The 24,140-nt window shown below is 39.6% G+C and overlaps 2 protein-coding genes across 3 annotated transcripts; both read left to right on the top strand.

Moving 5' to 3' along the window:
- The first annotated feature begins 521 nt into the window (after window positions 1-521).
- On the top strand, window positions 522-9,718 carry katnbl1 (katanin p80 subunit B-like 1). Of its 2 annotated transcripts, none has more exons than XM_088325494.1 (9): window positions 522-697; window positions 1,130-1,250; window positions 3,448-3,715; window positions 3,792-3,907; window positions 3,984-4,034; window positions 6,310-6,399; window positions 6,513-6,614; window positions 6,963-7,056; window positions 9,236-9,718. In XM_088325494.1, exons 3-9 carry the CDS (start codon window positions 3,578-3,580, stop codon window positions 9,266-9,268), a joined length of 624 nt encoding a protein of 207 aa, XP_088181620.1. In that variant the 5' UTR covers window positions 522-697; window positions 1,130-1,250; window positions 3,448-3,577; the 3' UTR covers window positions 9,269-9,718. The 2 variants fall into 2 exon arrangements, with proteins under 2 accessions (XP_088181620.1, XP_088181619.1); XM_088325493.1 differs by having other exon boundaries at window positions 523-697; window positions 1,125-1,250.
- A 3,161-nt stretch (window positions 9,719-12,879) lies between these two features.
- Window positions 12,880-21,942, top strand: emc7b (ER membrane protein complex subunit 7b). The gene is made up of 5 exons (XM_088324951.1): window positions 12,880-13,220; window positions 14,814-14,933; window positions 17,781-17,919; window positions 20,590-20,670; window positions 21,432-21,942. The coding sequence occupies exons 1-5, from the start codon at window positions 12,988-12,990 to the stop codon at window positions 21,579-21,581; spliced, it is 723 nt and encodes a 240-aa protein (XP_088181077.1). The 5' UTR covers window positions 12,880-12,987; the 3' UTR covers window positions 21,582-21,942.
- The last annotated feature ends 2,198 nt before the right edge of the window (window positions 21,943-24,140 follow it).

Below are 24,140 nucleotides of genomic sequence, written 5' to 3'. Positions count from 1 at the left end.
ATAGATAGATAGATAGATAGATAGATAGATAGATAGATAGATAGATAGATAGATAGATAGATAGATAGATAGATAGATAGATAGATAGATAGATAGATAGATAGATAGATAGATAGATAGATAGATAGATAGATAGATACTTTATTCATCCCCACAGGGAAATTCACAACAATGAAACTAATTTTATTACGTAAAAACAAACGTAAAGAAATGTAACATATAAATATCTGCATGTATATTTATTTTTAACTGGTAAATTGAGTTGAATTGAATTGAATTGAATTGAATTGAATTGAATTGAATTGAATTGAATTGAATTGAATTGGATTGGATTGGATTGGATTGGAATGAATTAAATTAAATTAAATTAAATTAAATTAAATTAAATTAAATTAAATTAAATTAAATTAAATTAAATTAAATTAAATTAAATTAAATTAAATTAAATTAAATTAAATTAAATCCCACCCTTCTCTTAAATGTCCATCAGCGGGCGCCAAAACTTTCATTTACGCCTGTCAAAAACTATCCCACAATCCCACGCGCCAGTCGGGGATGCATTTGAACGGGTGATTTGTAAAACTTTGACAACGCTCGACCCTCGATAAGAGTTGTTCTTTCGTAGTTTCAGCCAGCGTTTCGTCGCCTTTCGGACCAACAAACGAGAAGAGAAGTCAATGACGAAATGCGTCAATCGGTAATGTTTCAATGTCGCTTTTAAATTACGAACGTTCAGTTGAAAGTCGAAGCGGCTAGCTTGCTAACATTAGCAGTTAGCCAAGTTTCCTGGCTAAGCTAACAGCTGCGAGTCGCTAGCCTCAAACGTGAGAAAATTGAAAGTTATTCATGTTAGAATTAGTGTCCAACGCCGTTTTTTACTGTTCCGGGCAATTTTGAGAGCGGTGTGTTTTGTTCAAATGTGAAGTCACCTACTTAAGCTAATACCAATAAACGCTTCGTAATAGAGAGCGTCGTGTGTTTACCATAGGCGTATTGTTTATGTTTACATTATTTTCTACCTGTAGAGCTCAGATTTCAACTTGTTAAACGTAAATAAGACTCTTGCTTTTTTCACCGAGATTCTTTTATTCCTCATACTTTTTCTATGAACTATCTTTCTTTAGAACAGTATTTCAGAATTGTGACGAGTGGTATGCTTTTCTACCAACGGCCACGTCCAAAGATCAAGAAGATCGAATCCTAATGGCCTCTTCTAATCTCGTCTACATCTTTCCAAAACCATGAAGCAGGTATGAAAAGTGCGCGCTAGTAGCATGCTTTATAAACAGTGTGGTTGTTTACGAATTCCTGAAGCCTGTGAAGTAGATCTGCGACTAAAGATTGTTTTTATAGTCGATAGTAACCAACTACTAAAATGACAAGTGAAACAATCAGGTAAGTATTATGTTCTCTCTTAAATTCAGCAGGAAGTACATTTGTTTTAACCCTTAAATGGTGTTAGTCTCCAATTGCCCGTTTAAATGTTATTAAATGTAATAACAGATGTCTTAAAGGTCATGAAATCAAAGTAAAATGAAAATATATGGGTATATATGTATATTTGTTAGGATGTTGTACTAACTATACAGACACTGCCCCACTTCCGAACGGGATAGGTTCCGGACGAGCGAATTTGTTCACAAGTTGCTTCAGTGCTATATTTTGTATGTTTAAGGCTTGTATAAGTAACCTGTATTGTTTTGTACCTAAAAATAAACATTTCATATAATTATATGCTCTATAAAGATAAATCATGTTGAGTTTACTTATGGAAGATGCGCTTCAAGACGTCCTCTTCTGTGGTAGAAAGTGGACGGGAAAAAAAGCGATCCAACCATTTTCTCAATCGCATTAAGCTTTCCTATTCCACTTTCATTTCAAAAGAAACTGCTTCCTTATTCTTTACACTCTACGCCAACCATATTGAATGGATGCACAGCATATTAAACAATAAAAATGTTAAAGTTCTTAGCACACTGGAGATGCAGTGAAGAACCTTTACACACGAACTAGGAAGAGGAAGCCGGATTCCTTCTTCGGGTTGGGTGCTGGATGACACCACCACACGCCAGTAGTGGCAGAAAGAAGCACTACAGTAATGTCCTTTACTCGGAAAAAGGTGCACACATGACAAAATTAAACTTACAACAACGTCCGGATATTTTTCAATATCCCCCAAAAAAGGTTCATATCTACCGTTTTTCGCAACTCGAATGTTCGTAAGTAGGGGAGCGTCTGTATTGCGGGATATTTCCTTTTTGTGTGGTCTGGACTGATTAGTTACACCTCAAGTCAAAAAGGACCCTCAAACAACTTTAGGTGTTGCCAATTCCTTACACAACATGACGGTTAATAATGTGAAAAATGAAAATAAGCACAAGAAAAATGGGTACAATGAAAAATAAATCTTTTATTGACCATAATGTATATTTGTACAAAAAAATGAATAAAAATGCCCTTTCTAAAACCATATAGGCACAGTGCTATGTCAGTAGAGACAAAAATTCATAAAATAAACCTTTATCCATTTTTAGGGACAGGATATGAATAATAAAATAAACATCTTCAATCCCTGTAAATTAAGTTCACGCTCATAAGCAGCTTGCAGAAAAGGAAGTAAACATTGTGTGCATTTTGTGAAATATTATTCAGTAGTCTGTAATAAAAAATACTTAAAAATTCTTAAGTTATAAATGAAAAGGTTATAACAACTGACGTGTGTTCTTCAGCCTGCATGCATTTCGATTACGTTTGTCAGGCACAGTCTGGCATAACGCTCAAGCTCTCTTCTATAGCAAAATATATTAATAAATTGTGTAATGTTTCTCCTCAGAACTGCATAGGCTTGAAAATTACTTATATTTAACCGAGGCGAGCCAGTCCCTGTTTTGTTCAACTACACGACATGCTCTTTAAATATTTGTGCGTCACCAATCTGCTTTACAAATAGGATTTTTATTTCTTTTATCCAGTTTAAAATGCTGCCTAACTTTTTTGGTAGGCGTAGTTGTTGTCGATGCCGCCATTTCCGTATGTTTTATGTTACTGCTCCAGGCAGAGACGCTATTGCGCTTGCACGGCTCTCAACAGAGATTATTATGTAGAGATGCCTTTCAATTGGATAAACGTGTCAGTCGACTATTTGTATTATCGATTTTTGTCAACAACGTCGACAAGTTGTTGCAGCCCTACTTTGAAGTAGTCCACTGTAGTGGTGTTTCTCTTGCGGTAGAAATGTGGCCATATGGCCTCATCCCCTATCATTCTGTTTTAGGTTGATATTATAAATAAAGGCGAATTAGATAAGAGAAGGTGAGTCTTTGATTAAATTATTAAGGAATGTGTTAACCCATTATCCACTCGACATTTAAGACACCTCTATAATCTTGTGTTAAATTGACGAGGGTCCAATGATCTCAAATGCAATTTGTTGTCCATCATTTACAGATTCCAAGTGCACAGCCCAGGCAAGGAAAAGAGGACCTCACTTTGCAAGAAGAGACGTTCTCCGTCCCTGGAGGTGGGCTTGTACCTGCAGCGTAAAACTTCCAATGTTGGTCAGCCTCGCACGCCCGTTATGGCCGATAAAGAAAACGAGGTGACATGCCTGGGTGCGCGGGGCAATCACTGCAAAGGTAACTGCAAGCCCACGCTAAACTCTGCGGAGCCCTATAAAATGGCAGGGCCGAGCTCTAAGTACACAGACTTTAGTGAGGTCAGTAGACCAGTCATAGTCTAAGTTTGATACCCTGGTTCGATTTCTTAACATGCCTTGCCTGTTTTTCCTCTAGCTTTCCAAAGACCACGAAAAAGTGTCCCACATCCTCTTTGGAAGAAATCTCAGACTTAAAGTGGCCCTAACGCTGTGGCGAAAAAATGTTGTCGAATTTGTGACATACCTCATTATGTACGCAATGTTCTCTTTTAGGAAATAGTATTTTTATTCTTCGCGGAAATTTTAATTTTTTTGCTATCATCCACAGAATTCAAGACACTGGAGTGCTAATTGACCTGTTACCTGTCATAACGAACGAGTGAGTTTTTTTTAATTTCTCAGTCATGCTTTTTCGCGCAAGACCTAAAATGGGGTGAGGTTCTTAACCTGGAATTAATGGAGAATTTTTGGAACTTGGATTTTTTTGAAGGGTCATACATAAGTTGTCACACTAGAATGGGTGGGCATGGTTTATGGAAGTTTCAACAAATGCCATCTCAAGCTTTGGAACTGAGCAAAATACGGTGGCATGCGTAACAACAATGACTGCTTTTTGTCATTGATCACTTTTTCCATTAAGCACAGGGGGTCAGGGCCCATACAGTAGGAAAAAAGCTTAGTAGACTAGTAAAGCGAAAGAAAGTGAGGGTGGAAGAAAGAGAAAAAGGTGAGTGGGAGAAAACAATTTAAAGATGGAAAAAAGGAAAGGAAAATGGAGAGAGAAAGTGTGATAAGAGGGAGGGAAATCAACAAAGGAAGAGCCACAAGAAAGAGAGGAAAGAAGAAGTCAGAGAGACAGGGAGAGAAAGAAGGAAAAACAACAAGAGTGCGAAAGGGTGACAGAAGGAAAGTAATATACCAACACTTGCTGTGCGAGTAGTGCCTGGCCTTGTTGACATCAAGTGGACATAGTTAAAAAGGCAACCCGTTTTTTCTCTTGCGCTTTCGGGTTTTAATCTGGCCCGCGGGCTGAATTTTTGACACCCCTGATCTAGCATGGTTAATGGCTACATTAAGGTAAACCCCAGGGATACGGGATCCCCACCTCCCGACGTTTTCACTTAAGAGTGTAGAATAATGTGTTTTTTTTCTGCCTCTCTTTACGGCATCAACTACAAATGAGTTTGAGTACCCAGGAACTTTGCATCTTTTTTTTGCATATGACAAGTTACGTTTCTAAAGATGCCTGTTTGCAATTGGTTGGCATTATATAATTCTGGTCTGCTGTTGGCTTGCAACATAAGAATGATGTTTAGCTAAATTGCCTCCTACTATGCCTTTTGAGTCTTTATGTTAGATTTCAATCACATGTGTCTCGTAAAGACTTTACACGTCTGCATTTTAATATTGTATTTATTGTGTTGTGTTTAATCGCTATGGGTCTCTGAGCTAGCAATTATGCTAAAGGGACAAGCAAAAACATGAAGACCATGGAATTGAAGTTTGCGATGATCAAGAAATATGAGGAATGCATGCGAATGGCTAACCTATCAACAATCTGGACTATTATTAGAAATAAGAATGAGATTAACTCAAGGAAGTATGAGTGCATGATAGTGCCTCAAACATTCAATAGACTAATGTCTATTACACATCGGTACTACTTGTGTATATAACGTTTGTTACCGCGGGTCCAGCATTAATTAATATAGGTGTCCATTCCCCGCTGTACTGAAATTTCACTTTGTAACTGCCACCTTGGAACGGATTACTGTCGTATCCCAGGAGTCTACCATGAGTTCCCCCCCCCCCCATTTGGTTTTGACCAATATGTTTCTTAGCAACACAATTATATTATTAACAGAACCAGAATTGTAAAACAATTGTATTCCGTTGGTGTAGACAAAGTATTTGGTGAGTTACTTTCACGTAAATATATTTTTGTAGAATGTGTTTTATAAAGATTTTAGTTTGGATTACAATCAATGTCAACATTTTAAAAAGCTATAACTAAATGCACAACTTTAAAAATAAATATATTTGTAAAATGTTTTAACAAAAGATTAGGCCACATTTTGATAATCTCTTGAGTTTTACATCGCTTAATGTCCCTAAAGTCATCCCACCATTAATAGCTTCTTCATTGTAAATATGCGCAAAACCTTTTCAAATTTGAGGCATGCTTCTTCAGAATCAACTCCAAAAAATAAAGCTTTTTACGTACAGTGTAAGTCAAAAGTAAATTAGCGAGTATAAAGAAAAAAGAACACGTTTCATACATGTCTGGTTTTTCAAATGTTTTACTATATAATTGCTTACTTTACTCTATCTTGCTTAGCACTGTAGTCAAGAGAGCAATTCTGGTGTATTGTGTTTGGTGGAAACCAAAACCAAGGTGCCATGGCTACAGAATCTACTTCCCGGGAATTCCTTCTTTGTCAGCTATAGAAAACCTTTTTTTATATATAGTTTTCAGTGGATAATAAAGCAACCTATACAATACAATACAACTTTATTTATATCTGTACATTCAAGGAAACTGTGGGGGTCAGATGCATCGACATTTCGTTCTGTATACACGTGTACTAGAATGACAATAAAGTAGATCTGAATCTGAATCTGAAACCTACTGAATTTGACCTTTTTTATTTCAGTCTTCAAACTGAAGGTTCCTGTTTTACAATTGGCTGTTGTGTGGACCTTGTACCACAAGTCCAAGCGATCCTTTCCAGTAAATATGAGGAGTAAGTGCTCCAACTCTCATTCACAATTATGCAGTTATGTTCTCCAATCTGAGCAGAAAAGTCCTCCTATACATCATTCTTTTGAACTCCTAATCGTCTTTTTCTTATATCAGACAGATCATTGTGGGTTTACATTGGATCCAGGCAGTCATTAGGAAATGGTGGCCAGAGATTTCCATGTCGGAGAAAAGACTACAGGAAAGTTCGGACAGCAGGTGGGGCCCACATTTCTTTCAAAAGTTTGAATTAAAATGGAGAAAAAAGTAGGATAAAAGAATGTCTGTAAATATTCCATATTCCAAATATTTACAAAGTAGCGCTTAGTTATAATAATTGTGCAATAACATACAAATGTTACTCTTAAGCAGTGGTCAAGTAATTTTGTATGCAACCTTATAATGAAAGATTCATATGAATCGTACAATGTAAGGCAATATTTAATGTGTTAAAGAACATTGGATTACTATACTTCTAAAGTAGATGAGTGTTTCTTTCAGTGAAAGAGACCAAAGGTGATAAATGACTACTTCTTGTGATGACATTTTTAATTTCTTCTCACACAGTAACATTGTAGTCTTGAAGAAATATCTAAAGGAGTTATGGAAGGACGGGGCCAGGCTATGTCAGATGTCTGGTGCAACTGGAGACCTGGCAAAGGTGAGGGAAAACTGCATTTTGTATGCAACGGGGATATCCAAAATGTTCAGCCAGCGGGTCAAATTTGGTAAGCCAAAAATGTGCAAGGGCCGACTATTCAGCCTTGCATTTACTGAACAGTTTTGAATAAATTCCCACCTCCGTGAAAGGTTTGCAAGGCATGGCGATCAGCGCCGCAACCTCGAAGCTCGCCTTCGTATCGTTTTCATTTGATTCGCAGGGTCTCGTCAACAAGTGCTGTTGTGATGTTAAAAAAGCTTCCAGTCGCTTCACCTTTTTTGCGTTTATATATTCTTCAAAAACAGCCATTGTCTTTTGGCAAGTTAAAAAATACTCCAATTTCCTCTTATCCTGGAAGAGGTGGCCCTCTCAGTCAACTTTCCTTTTTTTTTGTTTACAGTCACCATGTTGGAAATAGGGTGGGCTGAAATTCTCAGATAGCCATGGGCAAGCCTGGCAAAAGCACTGGTATTGCAGTGTCCCTTGGTTTATTCCCTGCCGGCTTCGCCTTTATCGCCGTCGCTGCTTTAGTCAAGTCAAGTCATTTTTATTTGTATAGCCCTTAATCACAATTAGTCTCTAAGGGCTTCACAAGTTATTACATATAAGAAGTTTAGGTTATTCGTAAGCTATAGAGTAGAAGTGAGTTTTAAGCTTAGATTTAAAAATTTCCACTGAGGTTGCAGATCGGATCTCAGGGGGAAGAGCATTCCACAACACCGGTGCCCGGATGGAGAACGCTCTCGAACCAGCGGAACACTTCTTGGCTCTTGGGATCACCAGGAGACCGGCGCTCTCGGAACGAAGGCTTCGGGCCGGGACATAGGGGGAGCTTTAGATTTTTGGTTCCCAGTTAGCCTAGCTACTCACAGCATGTATTTAATCCGCTAGCCTGGCGTTGGTACCGTTTTATCCGTGCCTTTGTATCATTCCTGGCTTCGCAACTATCGCCGTAGCTGTTGCCACTTTTCCATATTGGTTTCCGGTTAGCCTAGCTGGTGTTTTTTGGTTGGCCAGCTTTGCGTTTTCCTGCTGGTAGTCTTTCGTTGATCGGTCTTGGTTAGCCACCTATTGGCAGCTATCTTTATAATATATATACAATTTTGTCAGTTAGCCCCCTTTTTGCCTGCTCACCCATTGTTTGTACCATTACTGAGTTACCTGCGACACGGCTAGGCAGTCTCGAGAAGAACTGCCACACCTTAGCTTAAAACACTTGTAACCTTTTCATCTAATAGACGCGTAAAACAATATGGCGACTGTTTTACTAGGGTCCTAGTCTTCCTTCATTGACGTCACGGCTTACGAATACAGAATGAGACATGTTGTCTCCCACATGCGCTATCTCAGGAAAATAACTGTAATATACAGATTGAATACAGTAATCCCTCGGTTATCGCGGTTAATGGGGACCGTGACCACCCGCGAAAACTGAAAATCCGCGAAGTAGCGGCGCCCCTTCAAAAATGCTCAAAAAAACGTATACAGGTATAAAGTAGTTTGCCAAACAACAGTTAAAAAATGGTCTGTGTTCATTTTAATGAAAGTGAAAGAGCTACATTCTGATAATAACAACATACTTTAGCGAGCGGCATCGAACGGCTTTTACAACAAATACACGAAACCACACACAATTAGCCGTGTTTACGTAGTACAAACAACCGCTTGCTTTTGGTATAATAAAGTCAAACTTGAGATGAAATGTGACAGAAGAGAATATACTGTACTTATGTTGTGTTGCTGAGTTCCTCCATGATAAACAGCGCCATATAAGAAAGGGGTGAGGTGGGAGGAGTTGAAGGAGGGGGGGTGAGCGAAGAGGTAACTCACCATGACTAAGCATTGTGTCAGGGCCTTCCCCTCCCCTTCACAATAAGAGTGTCCACACCGTGTCCTCAGTTGACATAAGCTCGCGCTTGCTCATGTCATTAAATGCTTTTATTGAGAAGGTATATTTATTAGACCCGCGAAGCTCTGAACCCGCCAAAGTGGAACCGCAAACTAGTGAGGTACCTCTGTACATAGATTTTATGACAAAAACATGTTCTATTTCCTCACATTTTGCACGTTTTAGAATTTATTCTGAAGTTCCTTGGTTTGTTTGCTAGGTGTTTACAAATATGATTAGCAGATTGCCATCAAGACAAGTCATGTCGCGCCGGGTTTCCATTTGTTCCAGGCCATTGAAGCGTACGTCCTTCAGCTGCTCTGACTGTTGTGCACGTTGCACACGGGGGATTTGTGACCACGACTGCCCGACCTCGGCAATGATGTCGTATGGGCGATGACATCGGCCGAATGGACCGGATTGTGGTTTTGTTACGCCAAACCTCCAACGTGAAAATAAACTCACCTGTTGTCGCTGGAGACACTCAAAGCAGGGCTGGAAGCGCATTTCTGCAGCAGAAGCACGGCAAGTGACTGCTTCACATTGAAGTGGACTGTCTCAGGAAAGGGGAACACGGAGGACCTCTGTGAGACTTGATATATGTTGCTTTTTGTAATGCCAACATAGTTCTCCCATTGACTGTCTGCTTGGATGATTTTAACTCGCGTTAGTGGGAAATTGCATCTTTAAGTTATGAATGTCCATGTGTTTCATTTGGACTCGCTGCCAAGACAGCTATTTCTTTTAATATCTTAAATAAATTTTACCCGAAAAGTCTTATTTTATTCATTATCAAGGGACTAGTGTAATTTTTAGCACCTCCCTAGAGTTAAAACCAAACCCCTCATGTATTAAAAATAACAAGATTGATTTGAATAGTAGGCAAAAAAAACAACGACAACCACTGGGCCGTGGGTCCGTTGGTACCGGGCCGCAGAGGACAAAGTAAATAGGTATTTGGTTTTATCTCATCACACTATCTTTACGGTGCTACGTTGCACAACGTAATGAAGCATTATTGTAACGAGTTGAGCCTAAACAAGGTTAGTATTGTGATGATGATTTAAAATATAACCCATTTTCAGATTTCATTACTAAATCGGTGGTTTTCAACTGGTCTGACTTCTGTGGGTCCAATGACAAGTTTTGACCCGAAACAAGAAATAAAATGTGCTTCTCCGATTCATCCAATGAAAGGATTTTGCACTCTAAAACCGAGATAGTACAATATAGTTTAACTTACTTTTGGAAAATGAGCTTCAAGGGTTAGGCGACTTCCTCCTCGGTGGTGGAAATTGGCCCAAAAAAGCGATCCAACCATTTTTTCAACCGCATCAATCTTTCTTATTCCACTTTCATTTCAAAAGAAACGGCTCACCTCTTCTTTACACTTAACACCAACCATTATGAATTGCTGCACGTGATATTAAACAAGGGGTTGCGAACAAGTTTGACTCAAATAGCCGAAATTTTTAACTGTGAGAGTCAAAGAGCCACACAACGCACTGCCATGGCAGACACACACAATTAAAAACATATTATTTCACATAACACACTCCTCTCCTTACAATACAACTAGTATCGTTCTTGTGTTGATTTCAAGGAAAGTGTCCACCCTCAATACACACACAAAAAAAACTAAAAATGAAACAAGGCAAAGAGCCACACTATATAGAAAATATGATGAGGCCAAGAGCCACATGCGGCTCTAGAGCCACGTGTCACCACCCCTGTATTAAACCATAAAAATTTCAAAGCTCTTAGTGTGCTGGAGATACAGCACAGAATGTTTACACACGAACCAGGAAGAGGAAGCAGATTTCCTCTTCGGGGAGGATGCTGGGTGACTTCTCACAGCGCCACACGCTGGTAGTGGTGGAAAGAAGCACTACAGCAATGTCCTGAAAAAGGTGCACACAATACAAAATCAAATTTACAGCAACGTCCGGCGTGGTCTGTCTCCACCATCCTCACGGGTCTGCTCAGTTTCATGGTGGAGAAAGGACCCACACTTGGGAGCATCGAGACCTCGGACCACACAAAACGACAACTCTCTGCCCAAAGTATCGCCTTCAACCTGAAGGACAAAGTCTTCTGTGATATTCTTCAATATCCCTAAAAAATATTTGTATCTACCGTTTTTCGTAACTCTGAACGGTCATAAGTAGGGGAGTGCCTGTATAGCCCTCAATCACAAAAGTGTCAAAGAACTACACAGGCCATAATGACACCATCCCCTGATCTGAAACCGACATGCGGGAAAGGAAAAACTCAAAAACCTCAGCATGAAGAAAATGAGAAACCTTGAGAAGGGGCCACACAAGTGGTAATCCCCCTTCCTGGATGACCAGGCGGCAATAGATGTTACAGCCGGCTTGTCGATCCAGATGATGACGTGGTTCTGGTCCGAGGACTCTTTCCGATTCCTCACTCCTCCACCAGATTGGCAGCTGGAAAGGACAGGAAAACCAAAGTATGGGGTCGGCATCAATCGTAAGCTATAGAATAGAAGTGTGTCTTAAGTTTAGATTTCAGAACCTCCGCTGAGGTTGCAGATCTCATCTCCAGAGGCAGAGAATTCCACAGCACCAGGGCCTGATGGAGAAAGGTCTAAAGCACACGTGTCAAACTCCCGGCCCGCGGGCCACGTCCGGCCAGCCGAGTAATCATATTTGGCCCGCAAGACCATTTTACATTATTGTTATTAATGGCCCGTCAATATGAACAACACCGTCTCATCCCTGGACATCATATTCTGACGTTATAGTCACTATATCTATTCCTTCACTTATGACGAATACTATACTACGTATATACCAGGGCTCGGGAATCTATGGCTCGCGAGCCAGATATGACTCTATGAGTACCTATGGCTCAGAGACATTTAATTGCTTGCCAATTTTCTCTGTCTCGTTCAAAACTTGCGCTATTGATCCTGTTTAGATACATGCAAAGCCAAACCAAAGCTAGAATACCAAGCAGTACTTTTCAGAATATTTAGGGCACGTTTTCATTACGATTTACAGTCCAGGTGTTACACAAAAAACACTCGTTTTGGCTGTCCAACGCTAAAGAATCCTTTATATAAAAGCTCACTATATCATCTGTGTTCAGTGTTCAGATACTTTTTGATGAATCCACGGAACAAATTGTAAATACGCCAAAAAACGATAATTTAAAGTTATTTGATTGGGTGAGTGGGAGGGATGGGTGGAGCTATACAAAAAGTGTAAGCACTCCCTCCCATCTCTCGCCCTACTCCGTCTGCGCCATAGGTAAGCACATCAGGCTCCGTTCTCAGAATGTTGTGACTTTTTTACAAAATCATTTGTGTAGCATTTTCATATTTCTACTTTTGACAGGAGATATATTAAGGAGAGCAAAATCTTTTGGGATATTTAAGTTTTTTTTAATATATACATTGACATAGGAGCAAAGGAATTTGAATGTTATTTTAATGTTGTTTAGGTTCTAAGTTGTATAATTTAACATGATATTTGTATTTACAGCAAAATAATAAATACTGTATAAGTGATTTAAGGTTTAAATTGAATATTCTTGTCTGTTTTTATTCATATTTATGTTCCAAAAACATTCAGTTTAAGTGTGTTCAATAAATGTTTATCCTGGTTGGCCCGCGACCTTAAGTGTGTTTTGAATTTTGGCCCCCTGTGCAATTGAATTTGACATCTCTGGTCTAAAGCCTGCTTTGTTTTGTGTGTTGTCCGTTATACAAGCAAGTTTACAAGCAAGTGGAACTAAAGTAAACACCCTTTCCACGCCAACAAGCCTCGTCTCATCAACGAACGCATGAGAATCAACACGTTTTAACAACAGGACGATTTAATATGTTAATATTTGAGGAGAGGAACAAAAAAAAATCTGAAATGATAGGGGGCGCTATTTCTTTAAATTGATAGATGCCAACCACCAATAAACTCGAAGAAGATTTTACTGGCGTGACGCCATTGTCCGCGGTGATAGCTAGCATACGGAACCTACCTTCAATTTATGCTCACTTATTTTTAAATTTTACAGTCAACATGGACAATGTAGGCAGAATATCGCTTTCGTTGCTTTTAATCCAGTCGGGAATCCTCTTAGTGTCGTGCTTCGCTGATATGGAAACCGGACCTGGTGCTGCGGTTTCGACTCCCACGACGACGGATCGCTTTAAAATCGAAGGAAGGGCGATCGTTCCCGGTGTTAAAACGCAAGATTGGGTCTCGACAGCACGAGTTCTGGTCGAAGGCGAGGACTACGTGGGCTTTTTGAGGTAAATCTCAGCATAGAGGCTAATGCCAAATTGACAACTCGCATAAACAGTTACTTCTAATAGATGATTCCCTATTACCGGGATTTACACCCGGGCAACCGAGTGATGGCGACCATGGAAGTGAGCGAGTGAAACAAATAAAAAGAGAGAGGGGGGTCGAAAGATAGACAGAAAGATAAAGATAGAAAGACGGGCCAAGAGAGAAAGGGAAAGCAAAAGAAAAGGATAAAGGGGATAAGAAAGACAGAGAGAGTGAGACAAAAATAGAGACAAAAAGAGAGTAAGGGAGACAAAAAGATAAAAGACAGGCTGAGAAAGTGAAATAACGAGAGAGAGAGAGAAAGGGGGAAAAGATGGAGAGAGAGAGAGAAATTACAACAAGGGAAGGAATGAGATAGACAGAGGAAAATGTGAGGGAGACAGAGAATAGACATTCAGAAAGAAATAGGTAACAAAATTGAAAGGCACAAATAGAAAGAAAAACAGAGAAAGATACACAAAGATGGAAATAGAGAGGGACCAAGAGTTAAATGGAAAGCGAAAGAAAAAGATAAAGGGGGAAGCAAAACAGACGGACGGACAGAAAAGGATAAGAGAGTGACAAAAAATAGAGACAAAAGTGCATAGGAGAGACAAACTGAGAAAGTGAAATACCTAGAGATGGAGAGAGGGGTAGCACAAGAAGCGGAGAGAAAAACAAGGGAATAGGGGGAGATAAAGAGGGAAAGACAGGAAAATGAGAGTGAGACAGAGAAGAGAAATTCAGAGAGAAAGGGGTAACAAAATAGAGAGAAAGTCAAAATAGAAAGAAAAACAAAGAGAAAGATCGACATAAAGATAAAAATGGAGAGGGACAAAGAGTGAAAGGGAAAGAGAGAGCGGGACAGAAATGGGTATGAGATTGAGAAACAATAGAAGCATGAGAGAGACAAAAAGATAAGAGACGGATTAAGAGAGAGAGAATTCGAGATAAAAAGAGGAAAAGTAAGAGATATTGAAAAAGAGAGACAGAGAGCAGAAAATAAAGAGAGATTATGGGGGAAAGACAGGAAGGGGGAACAAGTGACAGAGGGACAATAAAAGAGAAAAGCGAGAGGAGATCGTCAGAGAGAAACAATTTAAAAAAAAATAAATGAAAGGCAACAAGAAAGAGGGGATGAAAGACAGAAAGTAAGCGAGTGAACAGTAGATGCACAGATAGAGAGAAAGAGAGTGGGAAATAAAGGGAGAGATTAAGAGGGAAAGACAAAAGAAAAAAGAGAGGGGGACAGAGAGGAGAAAGTCGGAGAGAAATAGGTAACAAAATGGAGAAGACAGAAATAGAAAGAGAGGGAACGAAAGACAGAGAGAAAGTAAGAGAATGAACAGTAGATGCACAGAGAGACAGGCAGAGAAAGAAATGGAAACAGAAAAGCAAAGAGAAAGATGACGAGAGTTTTGCAAGTCATGTTGTCAGGTGAAATCGATCAAATTCAGCTTGGACTCAAAGAGGAAGATCACTATTTCAAAATTCCTGTTTTTTTAAAAAAAAAAAAGGGAAAGTGTTGTATGTAAGTGATAAGTTGCCCAAATGTGTCAAACCTTTTTTTGCAGAACCGATGGTAGCTTCGCAGTCAACGATGTCCCGTCCGGTTCCTACGTTGTCGAAATCATCACCCCAAGTTACAGATTTGAACCCGTTCGTGTCGATATTACCTCAAAGGGGAAAATGAGGTAATCACTGCCCTATATCACACCAGATGCAGGGTTTGTACAGCTGCTAGAAATCCTTAAATGCTTGAATTTTAATGTGTTGTCAAGGACTGAAAATTGTTATTTTTATGAACAAGTCTGCTTAAAAAGGACGCCGGCATTGCTCTCTGGTGGCTTTGCTGTCGCAGTTCTTCTTCCCTTGTGATTAATAGCAGCTGGCATTAGTTTGTATGGCATCGTCCTGTGGAACGTCATCACGGGGGTCACACCCTAGAGGACAAGTGCATGCAACTCATAAACGAAACACTATGAAATGTGTATTAGTACAAGGTTTTTGTATCTGTTATGGACACTTATTATAGGCCATGTAAAAAATGAAGGGAAGACCTTCCTGCACCCGAGAATTCAAGCTTTACAGTACCGTTATCTTTACCCAACATCTATTTGGGGAGAGATTTGTCCCAAAAACAAACGGGGGTAGGGTGGAACGGGAAAATCGACTGATCGGTGCAGCGTCTGTAGTCATGCGGACCCTGTACCGGTCCGTCCCGGTGAAGAAGGAGCTGAGCTGAAAGGCAAAGCTCTGGATTTCCAAGGCCATCTACGTTTTTACCCTCACCTATTGTCACGAACTGTTAGGTAACGACCGAAAGGACTAGAACCTAGAGTCGAGCGTCAGGGTGGCTAGCCTCTCCTTTAGTTAGTTTTAGAAGCCCGGTCAATTGACTGGTCCTCCACATTAGATAGGAGCCAGCTGAGGTCGCTCAAAATGACCGACCTTCAAGAGGTGTTCCAGGCATGGCTCACCAGCAGGAGGTCCCGGAAACGAGCCAGGTCACGTTGACCTGGGAACACCCGGGGATCCTGTTGGACCAATTGGCTGGGGATAGAGAGGTCTGGGCTTCACTGCTAAGGCTACTGCTCCCACGACCTGACCTAGGAAAAGTGGTAGATATGGGTTTTTTTCGGGTGCTTGAAATCCTTCTTGATTTTCAATGTTGTGTTTTCAAAGTCAGCAAAACGCTTGACTTCTGGGTGAAGTGCTTCAAAATGCTTTAATTTTTGCCATTGCCATGTTTCTTGGCACTGTGAAGACCACGCAATAAATGAAGAAACATTTTTAAAAGTATGTAAAAACGACGAGGACACGCCTGCCCTGGTGACTTTTCATTATGGTGTCTCTCATGTGAAGCATCGCCTCCCCCTTCTGGTCGCACCCAAGAGGACAGCTCTATTTAGAAAATCTGCTGTTTTGGCTCAATTCACTAAGAAGAACTGGCTTTTTCGGTTTAATGATACGTCAATAATTATAAAACATTATGCACCAAATTATCTAGTAATGAGTAATTTTAAATGTTTTGCCGGGAACCCTGAAAAACACATGAATTATATATTAGAATATTCAAAAATCTACAAAGAAAATACAAAGCCATTTCAGCTTTTTACACACTGAACAGATCCAAAGTCAAACAACAACACAAAGTCCTTGAAAATGCAAAACAATTAAATACTTCTTTTAGATATTAATTTTTCACTGTTTTAGATTGCAAACAAAAAAAAATTAACTTTACAATTTTATTTTAACCAAACCCTCTATCCTAATGAAAGCAAAAGATAAGCAGTCACTAAGATTGAAAGATTGAATGCACTCTGCTTCAGAGCAATCAATATCATTAAAATGAATCCAAATTTGGCTTATGTTTCTCCTTTATATACATATAGTACTTTCTTTCCTGATTGGTCTTCTGTATTGAACTCCAATATTACCCAACACCTATAGAGCCTTTTCCAAATTTGTAAACAAGTGTAACTTATTGAAGCTGTGTGCGCATTGTTGAAAGAGAATTCATGACAGTTTATAGCAGCCCATTGACACAAAAAGGTCATAAATAGGATAGCGACTTTATTTTAGTCATCAAAGCCAACAAAAACATTTTTTTTAATCCACTCTGGATTTCTTCCCTTGAACGCACTGGAAAAATCGGGAAAAAATTGTGTTGAAAGTGTTTAAAAAGTGCTTGAAATTGGCCATGAAATAGGACCACAAATGTTGTGGTTTATTGGAGTCGAGCTTGTCATAAGGAGAACACGTTAGTTTAAAACAGGAAATTCCAGGCTTGTTTCTCCCGATTTTAAATGTCAGCGAGTGTTATTATTAATCGCCTTGGGCTGCCAAGTAATAACATTCTGCTTGGCGTGGAACAAGCGGTCAAGTCAGGAATTTTGATGTTTCGGGCCGACCCTGACGAGTTTCTTGGAAATTGTGTAACTTCGGGTAAAACTCGTAATGTCAGAAAATCGAAAAAGGACGCACCAACTTCGGGGAAAAACTACACGTGATATGGCTGACGGGATGTGTCAACTCTAAAGGGTATAAAAAAGCTGATTGTCTCTTAGACGAATGAGAACTCCCTGCATCTTGTTTTTATGTTTTGGGGCGAGGGAATAAGGTATCCTCCGTAACAAACCCTTATTAGAGTTCGTTTGAAAAGCTTGGTCATTCTTCCGCATTGAGAGGAGCCAGCTCAGGTGGCATGTGCATCTGAGGATGCCTCCTGGATTCCTCCCTCGGGAGGTGTTCTGGGTATGTCCCACTAGTTGAAGCTCCCCGGGGACAAACCAGGTTACGATGGCCTGGGAACGTCTGGGGATCCTTTTGGACGAAGTGGCCGGGGTTAAGGAGGTCTAGGATTCCCTTCTGAGGCTACTGTACCTGCCACCGGACCTCAGAAGTGGTAGATAATGGATGGTGGATAGGTTCTGGAAAACTGTCTTTGAAAGTCCTTCAAAAGTTCTTGAAAAGGGTGTATAAACAACGGAGAAGTGTTGCTTTACTCATCATTCAGGTCATCACTTTCTGTTTCACAGAGCACGCCTGGTGAACTACATAAAGACCTCCGAAGTGATCCGCCAACCCTATCCTCTCCAAGTGAGAGCAAGCGGCCTCCATAGCTATTTTATGAAAAGGGAAACGTGGGGCTGGACTGACTTCCTCATGAACCCAATGGTAACACTCAAAAATTATTGTCATCCGTGCTTACAATATTCAGGTTGAGGTTAGGATTCAAATACCTGGAACAACCAGAATGAAAAATGAAGCTTCGTGGGGAAATGGGGAATTTTTCCGGTAGCGAGACTGGGGATTTCGGTATCGAGCCGATCCAAGTAAACGCAGGATAGTATTGATCCATAATGATCCAATACTTTTCAACTCGAAGTGGCACGGTCATTGAATAATTGGACTTCGCCTGCCTTTAGTTAGTTTATAATAACAAAACATATCACAAAGACCCATCCATTATCTTCACCGCTTATCCTCAGTAGGGTCACGGGGGTGCTGGAGCCCATCCCAGGTGGGCAGTGGGCAGTGGACACCCTGATCTGGTTGCCAACCAGTCGCAGGGAACACAGAGAAAGACAACTCACTCGCTCATTCACACCTAGGGACAATTTGGTTAGGCCAATTAATCTGACATGCATGTTTTTGAAATGTGGGAGGAAACCCACGCAAGCACGGGGAGAACGTGCAAACGCCACACCGGAAGGTTCGATCTCATGACCTCAGAACTGTGCCGCACATGCGCTAACCACTGTTCTGCCGTGCTGCCCATAGTGTATATCATTTAGTGATTTTTAAGGGTAAAACAACAGTTTTTATTTAATTTTAGTTTTTTGGGGGATTTTTTTTTTCTTTCCCCCTTCCCTTTTTTACTTATCCTCCCCTTTAAGTCATTTTATGCATACTGTTACTTCACAATTGGCAACATACGGATTAAAACGGGGGTCTCCAACCTTTTTAAAAGCTACTTTTTGTGACTAATTGGCGCAAAGGGCACCCAGTTTGATATACTTTTTGAAAATAGCACCTTAACTAGGCGGCTTGCTAAATAGCTAAAATTTAGCTTAATAGTTACCTAGAAAGGTAAACGGGTAAAAATTTAAAGGGAGTTTGATTGCGAGCTAAAATAGCCATATAGAACGCTGAAAAAAAGCCAGATAGCTAATTTGAAAAGAGGCCAAAAATTCGCTTGATAACTAGCACAACAAGATAAATTATTGCGAGATAGCTTGCAAAATGTGTAAAAAGCTTGCGAGATGGCTTGCTAAATGTAGGAAGACGGCTAACTAAAAAGCTAACCAGATAGCTAACTAAAAAAATGCATTTGCTCATTCACTTGATAAAATTCATAAAATGGAATTTAGTTTGTTGTATTTCCTGTAAATTAAATCAATAAAAAGATAAATAAATGTATTTAATACATGAATAGATTCTCATCCTATTCTCTTAATTGCTTTAAAATAACAATCAATACTTGAAGAAGTATTTTTTTTCTCATGAAGCCCATGAACGGGATTTTTTTATTTGTATTTCTAAACTAACAATTTTTCATGTTATTACAATGTTGTTACTATGTTTATTTAATACATGAATAGATTCTCATCCTATTCTCTTAATTGCTTAAAAATAACAATCAATACTTGAAGAAGTATTTTTTTTCTCATGAAGCCCATGAACGGGATTTTTTTATTTGTATTTCTAAACTAACAATTTTTCATGTTATTACAATGTTATTACTATGTTATTACTAGGTTAATTATTTAAAATAGACTGTCAACCAATAACAAATAATTTTACTGGAAAATCACAATAACCCCCATCTTAGTTACCGTAAATTCCGGACTATGGAGCGCACCTGATTATAAGCCGCACCCACCACATTTCAAGAGGAAAACCGATTTTGTACATACACAAGCTGTACCTGTATATAAGCCGCATGCGCCCACAATTAAACATGTAACACAAACACAAAATTAACCCAAACCCGACTTCAAGTCCCGCGATTGAAACTGAACGTCCTTCATTAAAGTCCACAGTCCAAAAATCACAGCCGGCAAAATGAACGGAAAATGATACCGGTACTTAAGGTTTGATGCAGACCTGCAGAGTCCGGGTCCCGTTGAAAGTAATCCAAGGAAAAAAGTGTATATTTCCAAAGGTAAGGGTGGGAAAAATATATCAGATGAACACATTGACTCACGCAACTCCTTTTTCTTTAACCAACTTTTTACCCCCTCTTCTTTCCTTGTCTGTCCCTCACCTTTAGCAGTCCCCACTTAAACTCGGCACCCCGCGTTTGTTCCGCCCCTCCTTTTTCGTTCACCCGTGCAAAACATCAGAATAAGTGTCTAAAATAAATACATTACAAAAATATAGGGTTGCAAATACATATTATTCACGGATTACACATCTTTACAAAGAAAGACGGTACACCGAGAGAGTTTTCAAAGCTTTAATAATAATAATGTAGCTTTCATCCCAAACGGTGCCTGTGACAGGGCAGTTAATGGTAGCAACACTCGAGCGCCGCTAGAAAAATTACATAAATTGGCCACATCGCTGAATAAGCCGCAGGGTTGAAAGTTAGGGGAAAAAGTAGAGGCTTATAGTCCGGAATTTACGGTAATAAGGAAGATGAATGGGTAGGGAAAATAAGCGTCTACTTCTTACTACCCCGTTTTGAACATTATTCTTATTGTTGAGTTATTGTTTTTGTCCTGTTTTTATTTTTTAAGGTTCGAAATCAAGTTTTCATTTATTTATTCATTCATTCACTGCAGCCGATGATATGCTTTCACGGGGGTGTTTTCAATTCCTCCATTTTTTTCTCCCATGCAGGTTATGATGATGGTGTTGCCATTGCTGATCATTGTCCTTCTACCCAAAGTGGTCAACACTAATGACCCAGAAATGAGAAAGGTAAGAAAACCTCCAAAAAGTAGGAGTATGTTACCAACAACCCAAATACTTAGGAATCTTCCGTCGTTCACTTTGTTTACATTCTCTATGAAAACTAGGAAAATCTCGAGGAAATCAAGCTGTGTTATTTCTCTTTAAGATGGTGGCTCGGTTTTAACACGAAAGCTAGTTTAATACTTTTCCAGTAGGGGTGCCTGATACTGGGACATTTGGTATGAATCCGATCCAAGCAAGTACATGGTAGTATTGATCGGTACCAGTCTGTTATTGCCAATGTTTCCCCAAAAACCTCTCAGGTTCATTTTGCCTGCAAACTACTCTATCTGGGATTTTGTGAACACTCAACTAAAAACACAATTGACTTCGTGGCGCAAAAATACCAAAATCCCAGGAACAGTATTGAATCACACCAGGTTTACAACATATCCAAGATTATGAATTGTCTATTAAACCTACTCTGAAACGACCCTACCCAACCGACCTTGATCCAGAAAGCTTATGTAACTATAGACCTGTGTCAAACCTACCGTTTCTTTTAAAGTACTTGAAAAAGTTGTGGCACAGCAGCTGAATGATTTTATATCCGAGAACAATCTTTTTGAATCAATGCAATCAGGATTCAGGGCTAATGAGGATAAGCGGTACGGCTAATGAGATGAGATGAGAAAATATGGGTACGCATCTTCTTGCGTCACCCTGTAAATGCACTTCATTTACCCTTCCCCCACCCCCCCCCCCCCCCCCCCCCCCCGCCATTAAAGGAAATGGAACAGTCTATGAACATGCTGAACCCCAACCCCGAGCTCCCGGACGTGTCCGAGCTCATGACCAAACTCTTCTCCGGCTCCAAGGGGCCCAGCAAGGCGGCTGGCGGCAGCAAGGGCACCAGACCGGCTGTCAAAAGGAGGTAGTATGCAGAACTCTACGCCTGCAAAAGCATGTCAAGTCATGGTTGCAGAATTTGTCTTTTTTTCTCAATTATCCCTGCTGTCAGTAATCTATTGTATAGTTCTGTGTAAAAAATGTAATGTCGACAAAGGCCTTTTTTATTTAATAAGTTCTAACCGGATTACCCTCACATGCTGTTTTTTTCTGATTCAAATCATAATCTTATTGCATCTATTGGGGTACTTTTTCTGCTAGTTATACACCCTGAATGATAGCGAGGGATTCTTTTTTTTTTAGTCTCTGTAAATAAAAATGTATGACTGATTAATGGAGAGATCTTATTTAAAAACTTGAATGAATAAATTGGGACAGTATCAAGAGAAATGTTTCAAATTGTCTTTGGACTAGTTTGTTTATATCGAACGTGAGTTTTCGACACCGTTTAATCTGAGAGCTACTTTTGGTTACTAATTAGCGCCAAAGGATGTTAGCGTTGTGGAGGGGAGGGACCCAAGTTGCGGGAGTTGAAGCAGGGGGGATATTTAATAAAACCAGGAACAAAGTAACAAACATACAGTGGGTCACAAAACTAATAACATGTCCAAACAAACCCGACGATACCCCAAACCAGAAACAAAAACTGAACCAGAAATGCAGATGCCAGGAACAAAAATGTCACCTTTCTCTAAGATCTTATTTAAAAACTTGAATGAATAAATGGGGACAATGTCAAAAGAAATGTTTCAAATTGTCTCGAGTAAATCTTTGGACTGGTTTGTTTTTATAGAACATGAGTTTTCGACCCATTTTAAGCTGAGAGTTACTAATTAGTTTATGTGAAGGGGAGGGACCCAAGTTGGGGTAATTGAATCAGGGGGGGATATTTAATAAAACCAGGAACAAAACCGAAAAAAAACGAACCAGAAATGGAAATGCAGATGCAAGGAACAAAGTTACAACAGGCATGAAGATATGTCACCTTTATGTAAAGATCTTATTTGAAAATATGTAAGTTGCAACAATGATAAGAGGAATGTTTCCACTTGTTTTTAGTAAATCTTTGGACTAGTTTGTGTTTATGTAGAATGTAAGTCTTCGACCCAGATTAAGTTAAGAGCTACTTTTGGTTACTAATTAGCGCAAAAGGATGTTGGTTTTGTGTGGGGGGCGTGGCAAGTAAAGGGAAGCAAGAATTGAGGCAGGGGTGTTCCAATTAAGAATATTTAATAAAACCAGGAACAAAGTAACAAACGTACAAGGGGGTCACAAAATAAATAACTTGTCCACGCAAACCTGACGATACCCCAAACCAGAAACAAAAACCAAACCAGAAATGGAAATGCAGACGCAAGGAACAAAGTTACAACAGGCATGAAAATATGTAACCTTTCTGTAAAGATATTATCTAAAATTTTTGAATGAAAAGCTTGTGACAATTTTAAGAGAAATGTTTCAAATTGGACTCGTTTGTGTTTATGTTGAATGTAAGTCTTCGACCCATTTGGTTACCAATTAGCGCAAAAGGATGTTCGTTTTGTGGAGGGATGACCCAAGTAAAGGGAAGCAAGGATTGAGGCAGGGGTGTTCAAATTAAGAATGATATTTAATAAGACCAGGAACAAAGTAACAAACGTAAAAGGGGTCCCAAAATAAATAACATCTCCAAACAAACCTGACGATATACCAAACCAGAAAGATCCTGAAGGAGGAACATGCAGGAGGACAACGATCCGAAACACAGCAGCAAGTCCACCTATGAACGGCTCAAAAATCCCTGAATGAAGATTCTGGACTGGCCAAGTTAACAGTCCAGATTTAAATCCAAGTGAGATGCTGTTGTGTGACTGCTAGAAACCCACCAACATTTTTAGAAAAACAACAAATCTTAACACCATTGGTGAGCTGCTAACTCATTCTTGGGGTATTATTGTCTTGTCTGGTGGCTACCTTTACCTGCAGGCATCATACTGGTGATCTGTTTTCGAATCGAGTCACAAGAAGAGCGCCCAAAAGCAGGTGAGCAAAAAAACAGGTTGTTACTGAAGCCTTTAAGCGGATCTGCTTTTTGGACCTAGGACATCTACCGTAAAATCCGGACTATTGAGCGCACCTGATTATAAGCCGCACCCACCACATTTTAAGAGTGTAACCGCTTTTGTACTTACATAAGCCGCACCTGTATATAAGCCACATGCGCCCACATTAACATGTAACAATCACAAAATTAACCCCAACCCGCGATTGTAACTTTTTTTTGGTTTGAACAAATGTATTGACACTAATAACAGCAAACAAACAATGTGAGGTTTGAACAACCCTTCTCGACAATCTTAACAGCAATCAAGCATATTCACAATTTCGTTATGTCTGGCAATATGACGTTTAACAATAAAGTTCATAGTCCAAAATCCACAGCGGGCAAATTAACGGAAATTGATACCGGTACTTTGATGCAAACCTGCAGAGTCCAGGTCCCGTTGAAAATAATCCAAGGGAAAAAAAATGTATATTTCCAAAGGTAAGGGTGGGAAAAATATATATCCACTATTGTCCGCCGTGTCCACAAACACTTACCTTTACCG

This window comes from Urocampus carinirostris, chromosome 20, assembly GCF_059441175.1.
Source record: "Urocampus carinirostris isolate Australia breed hairy pipefish chromosome 20, RoL_Ucar_1.0, whole genome shotgun sequence".
NCBI classification, from domain to species: Eukaryota; Metazoa; Chordata; class Actinopteri; order Syngnathiformes; family Syngnathidae; genus Urocampus; species Urocampus carinirostris.
Note: the sequence above shows the minus strand (reverse complement) of the source record. Positions and strands in the feature narration are given on the sequence as shown.

What these genes read in the sequence shown, in the direction of transcription:
- katnbl1 (XM_088325494.1), top strand. Translation starts at nt 3,578, where the DNA reads ATGGCCGATAAAGAAAACGAGGTGACATGCCTGGGTGCGCGGGGCAAT. An exon ending in TTACCTGTCATAACGAACGA is followed by an intron (nt 4,035 to 6,309) that starts GTGAGTTTTTTT and finishes TTTTTATTTCAG; the next exon opens with TCTTCAAACTGAAGGTTCCT. An exon ending in CAGGAAAGTTCGGACAGCAG is followed by an intron (nt 6,615 to 6,962) that starts GTGGGGCCCACA and finishes CTTCTCACACAG; the next exon opens with TAACATTGTAGTCTTGAAGA.
- emc7b (XM_088324951.1), top strand. Translation starts at nt 12,988, where the DNA reads ATGGACAATGTAGGCAGAATATCGCTTTCGTTGCTTTTAATCCAGTCG. An exon ending in ACTTCCTCATGAACCCAATG is followed by an intron (nt 17,920 to 20,589) that starts GTAACACTCAAA and finishes TCTCCCATGCAG; the next exon opens with GTTATGATGATGGTGTTGCC. An exon ending in ATGACCCAGAAATGAGAAAG is followed by an intron (nt 20,671 to 21,431) that starts GTAAGAAAACCT and finishes CCGCCATTAAAG; the next exon opens with GAAATGGAACAGTCTATGAA.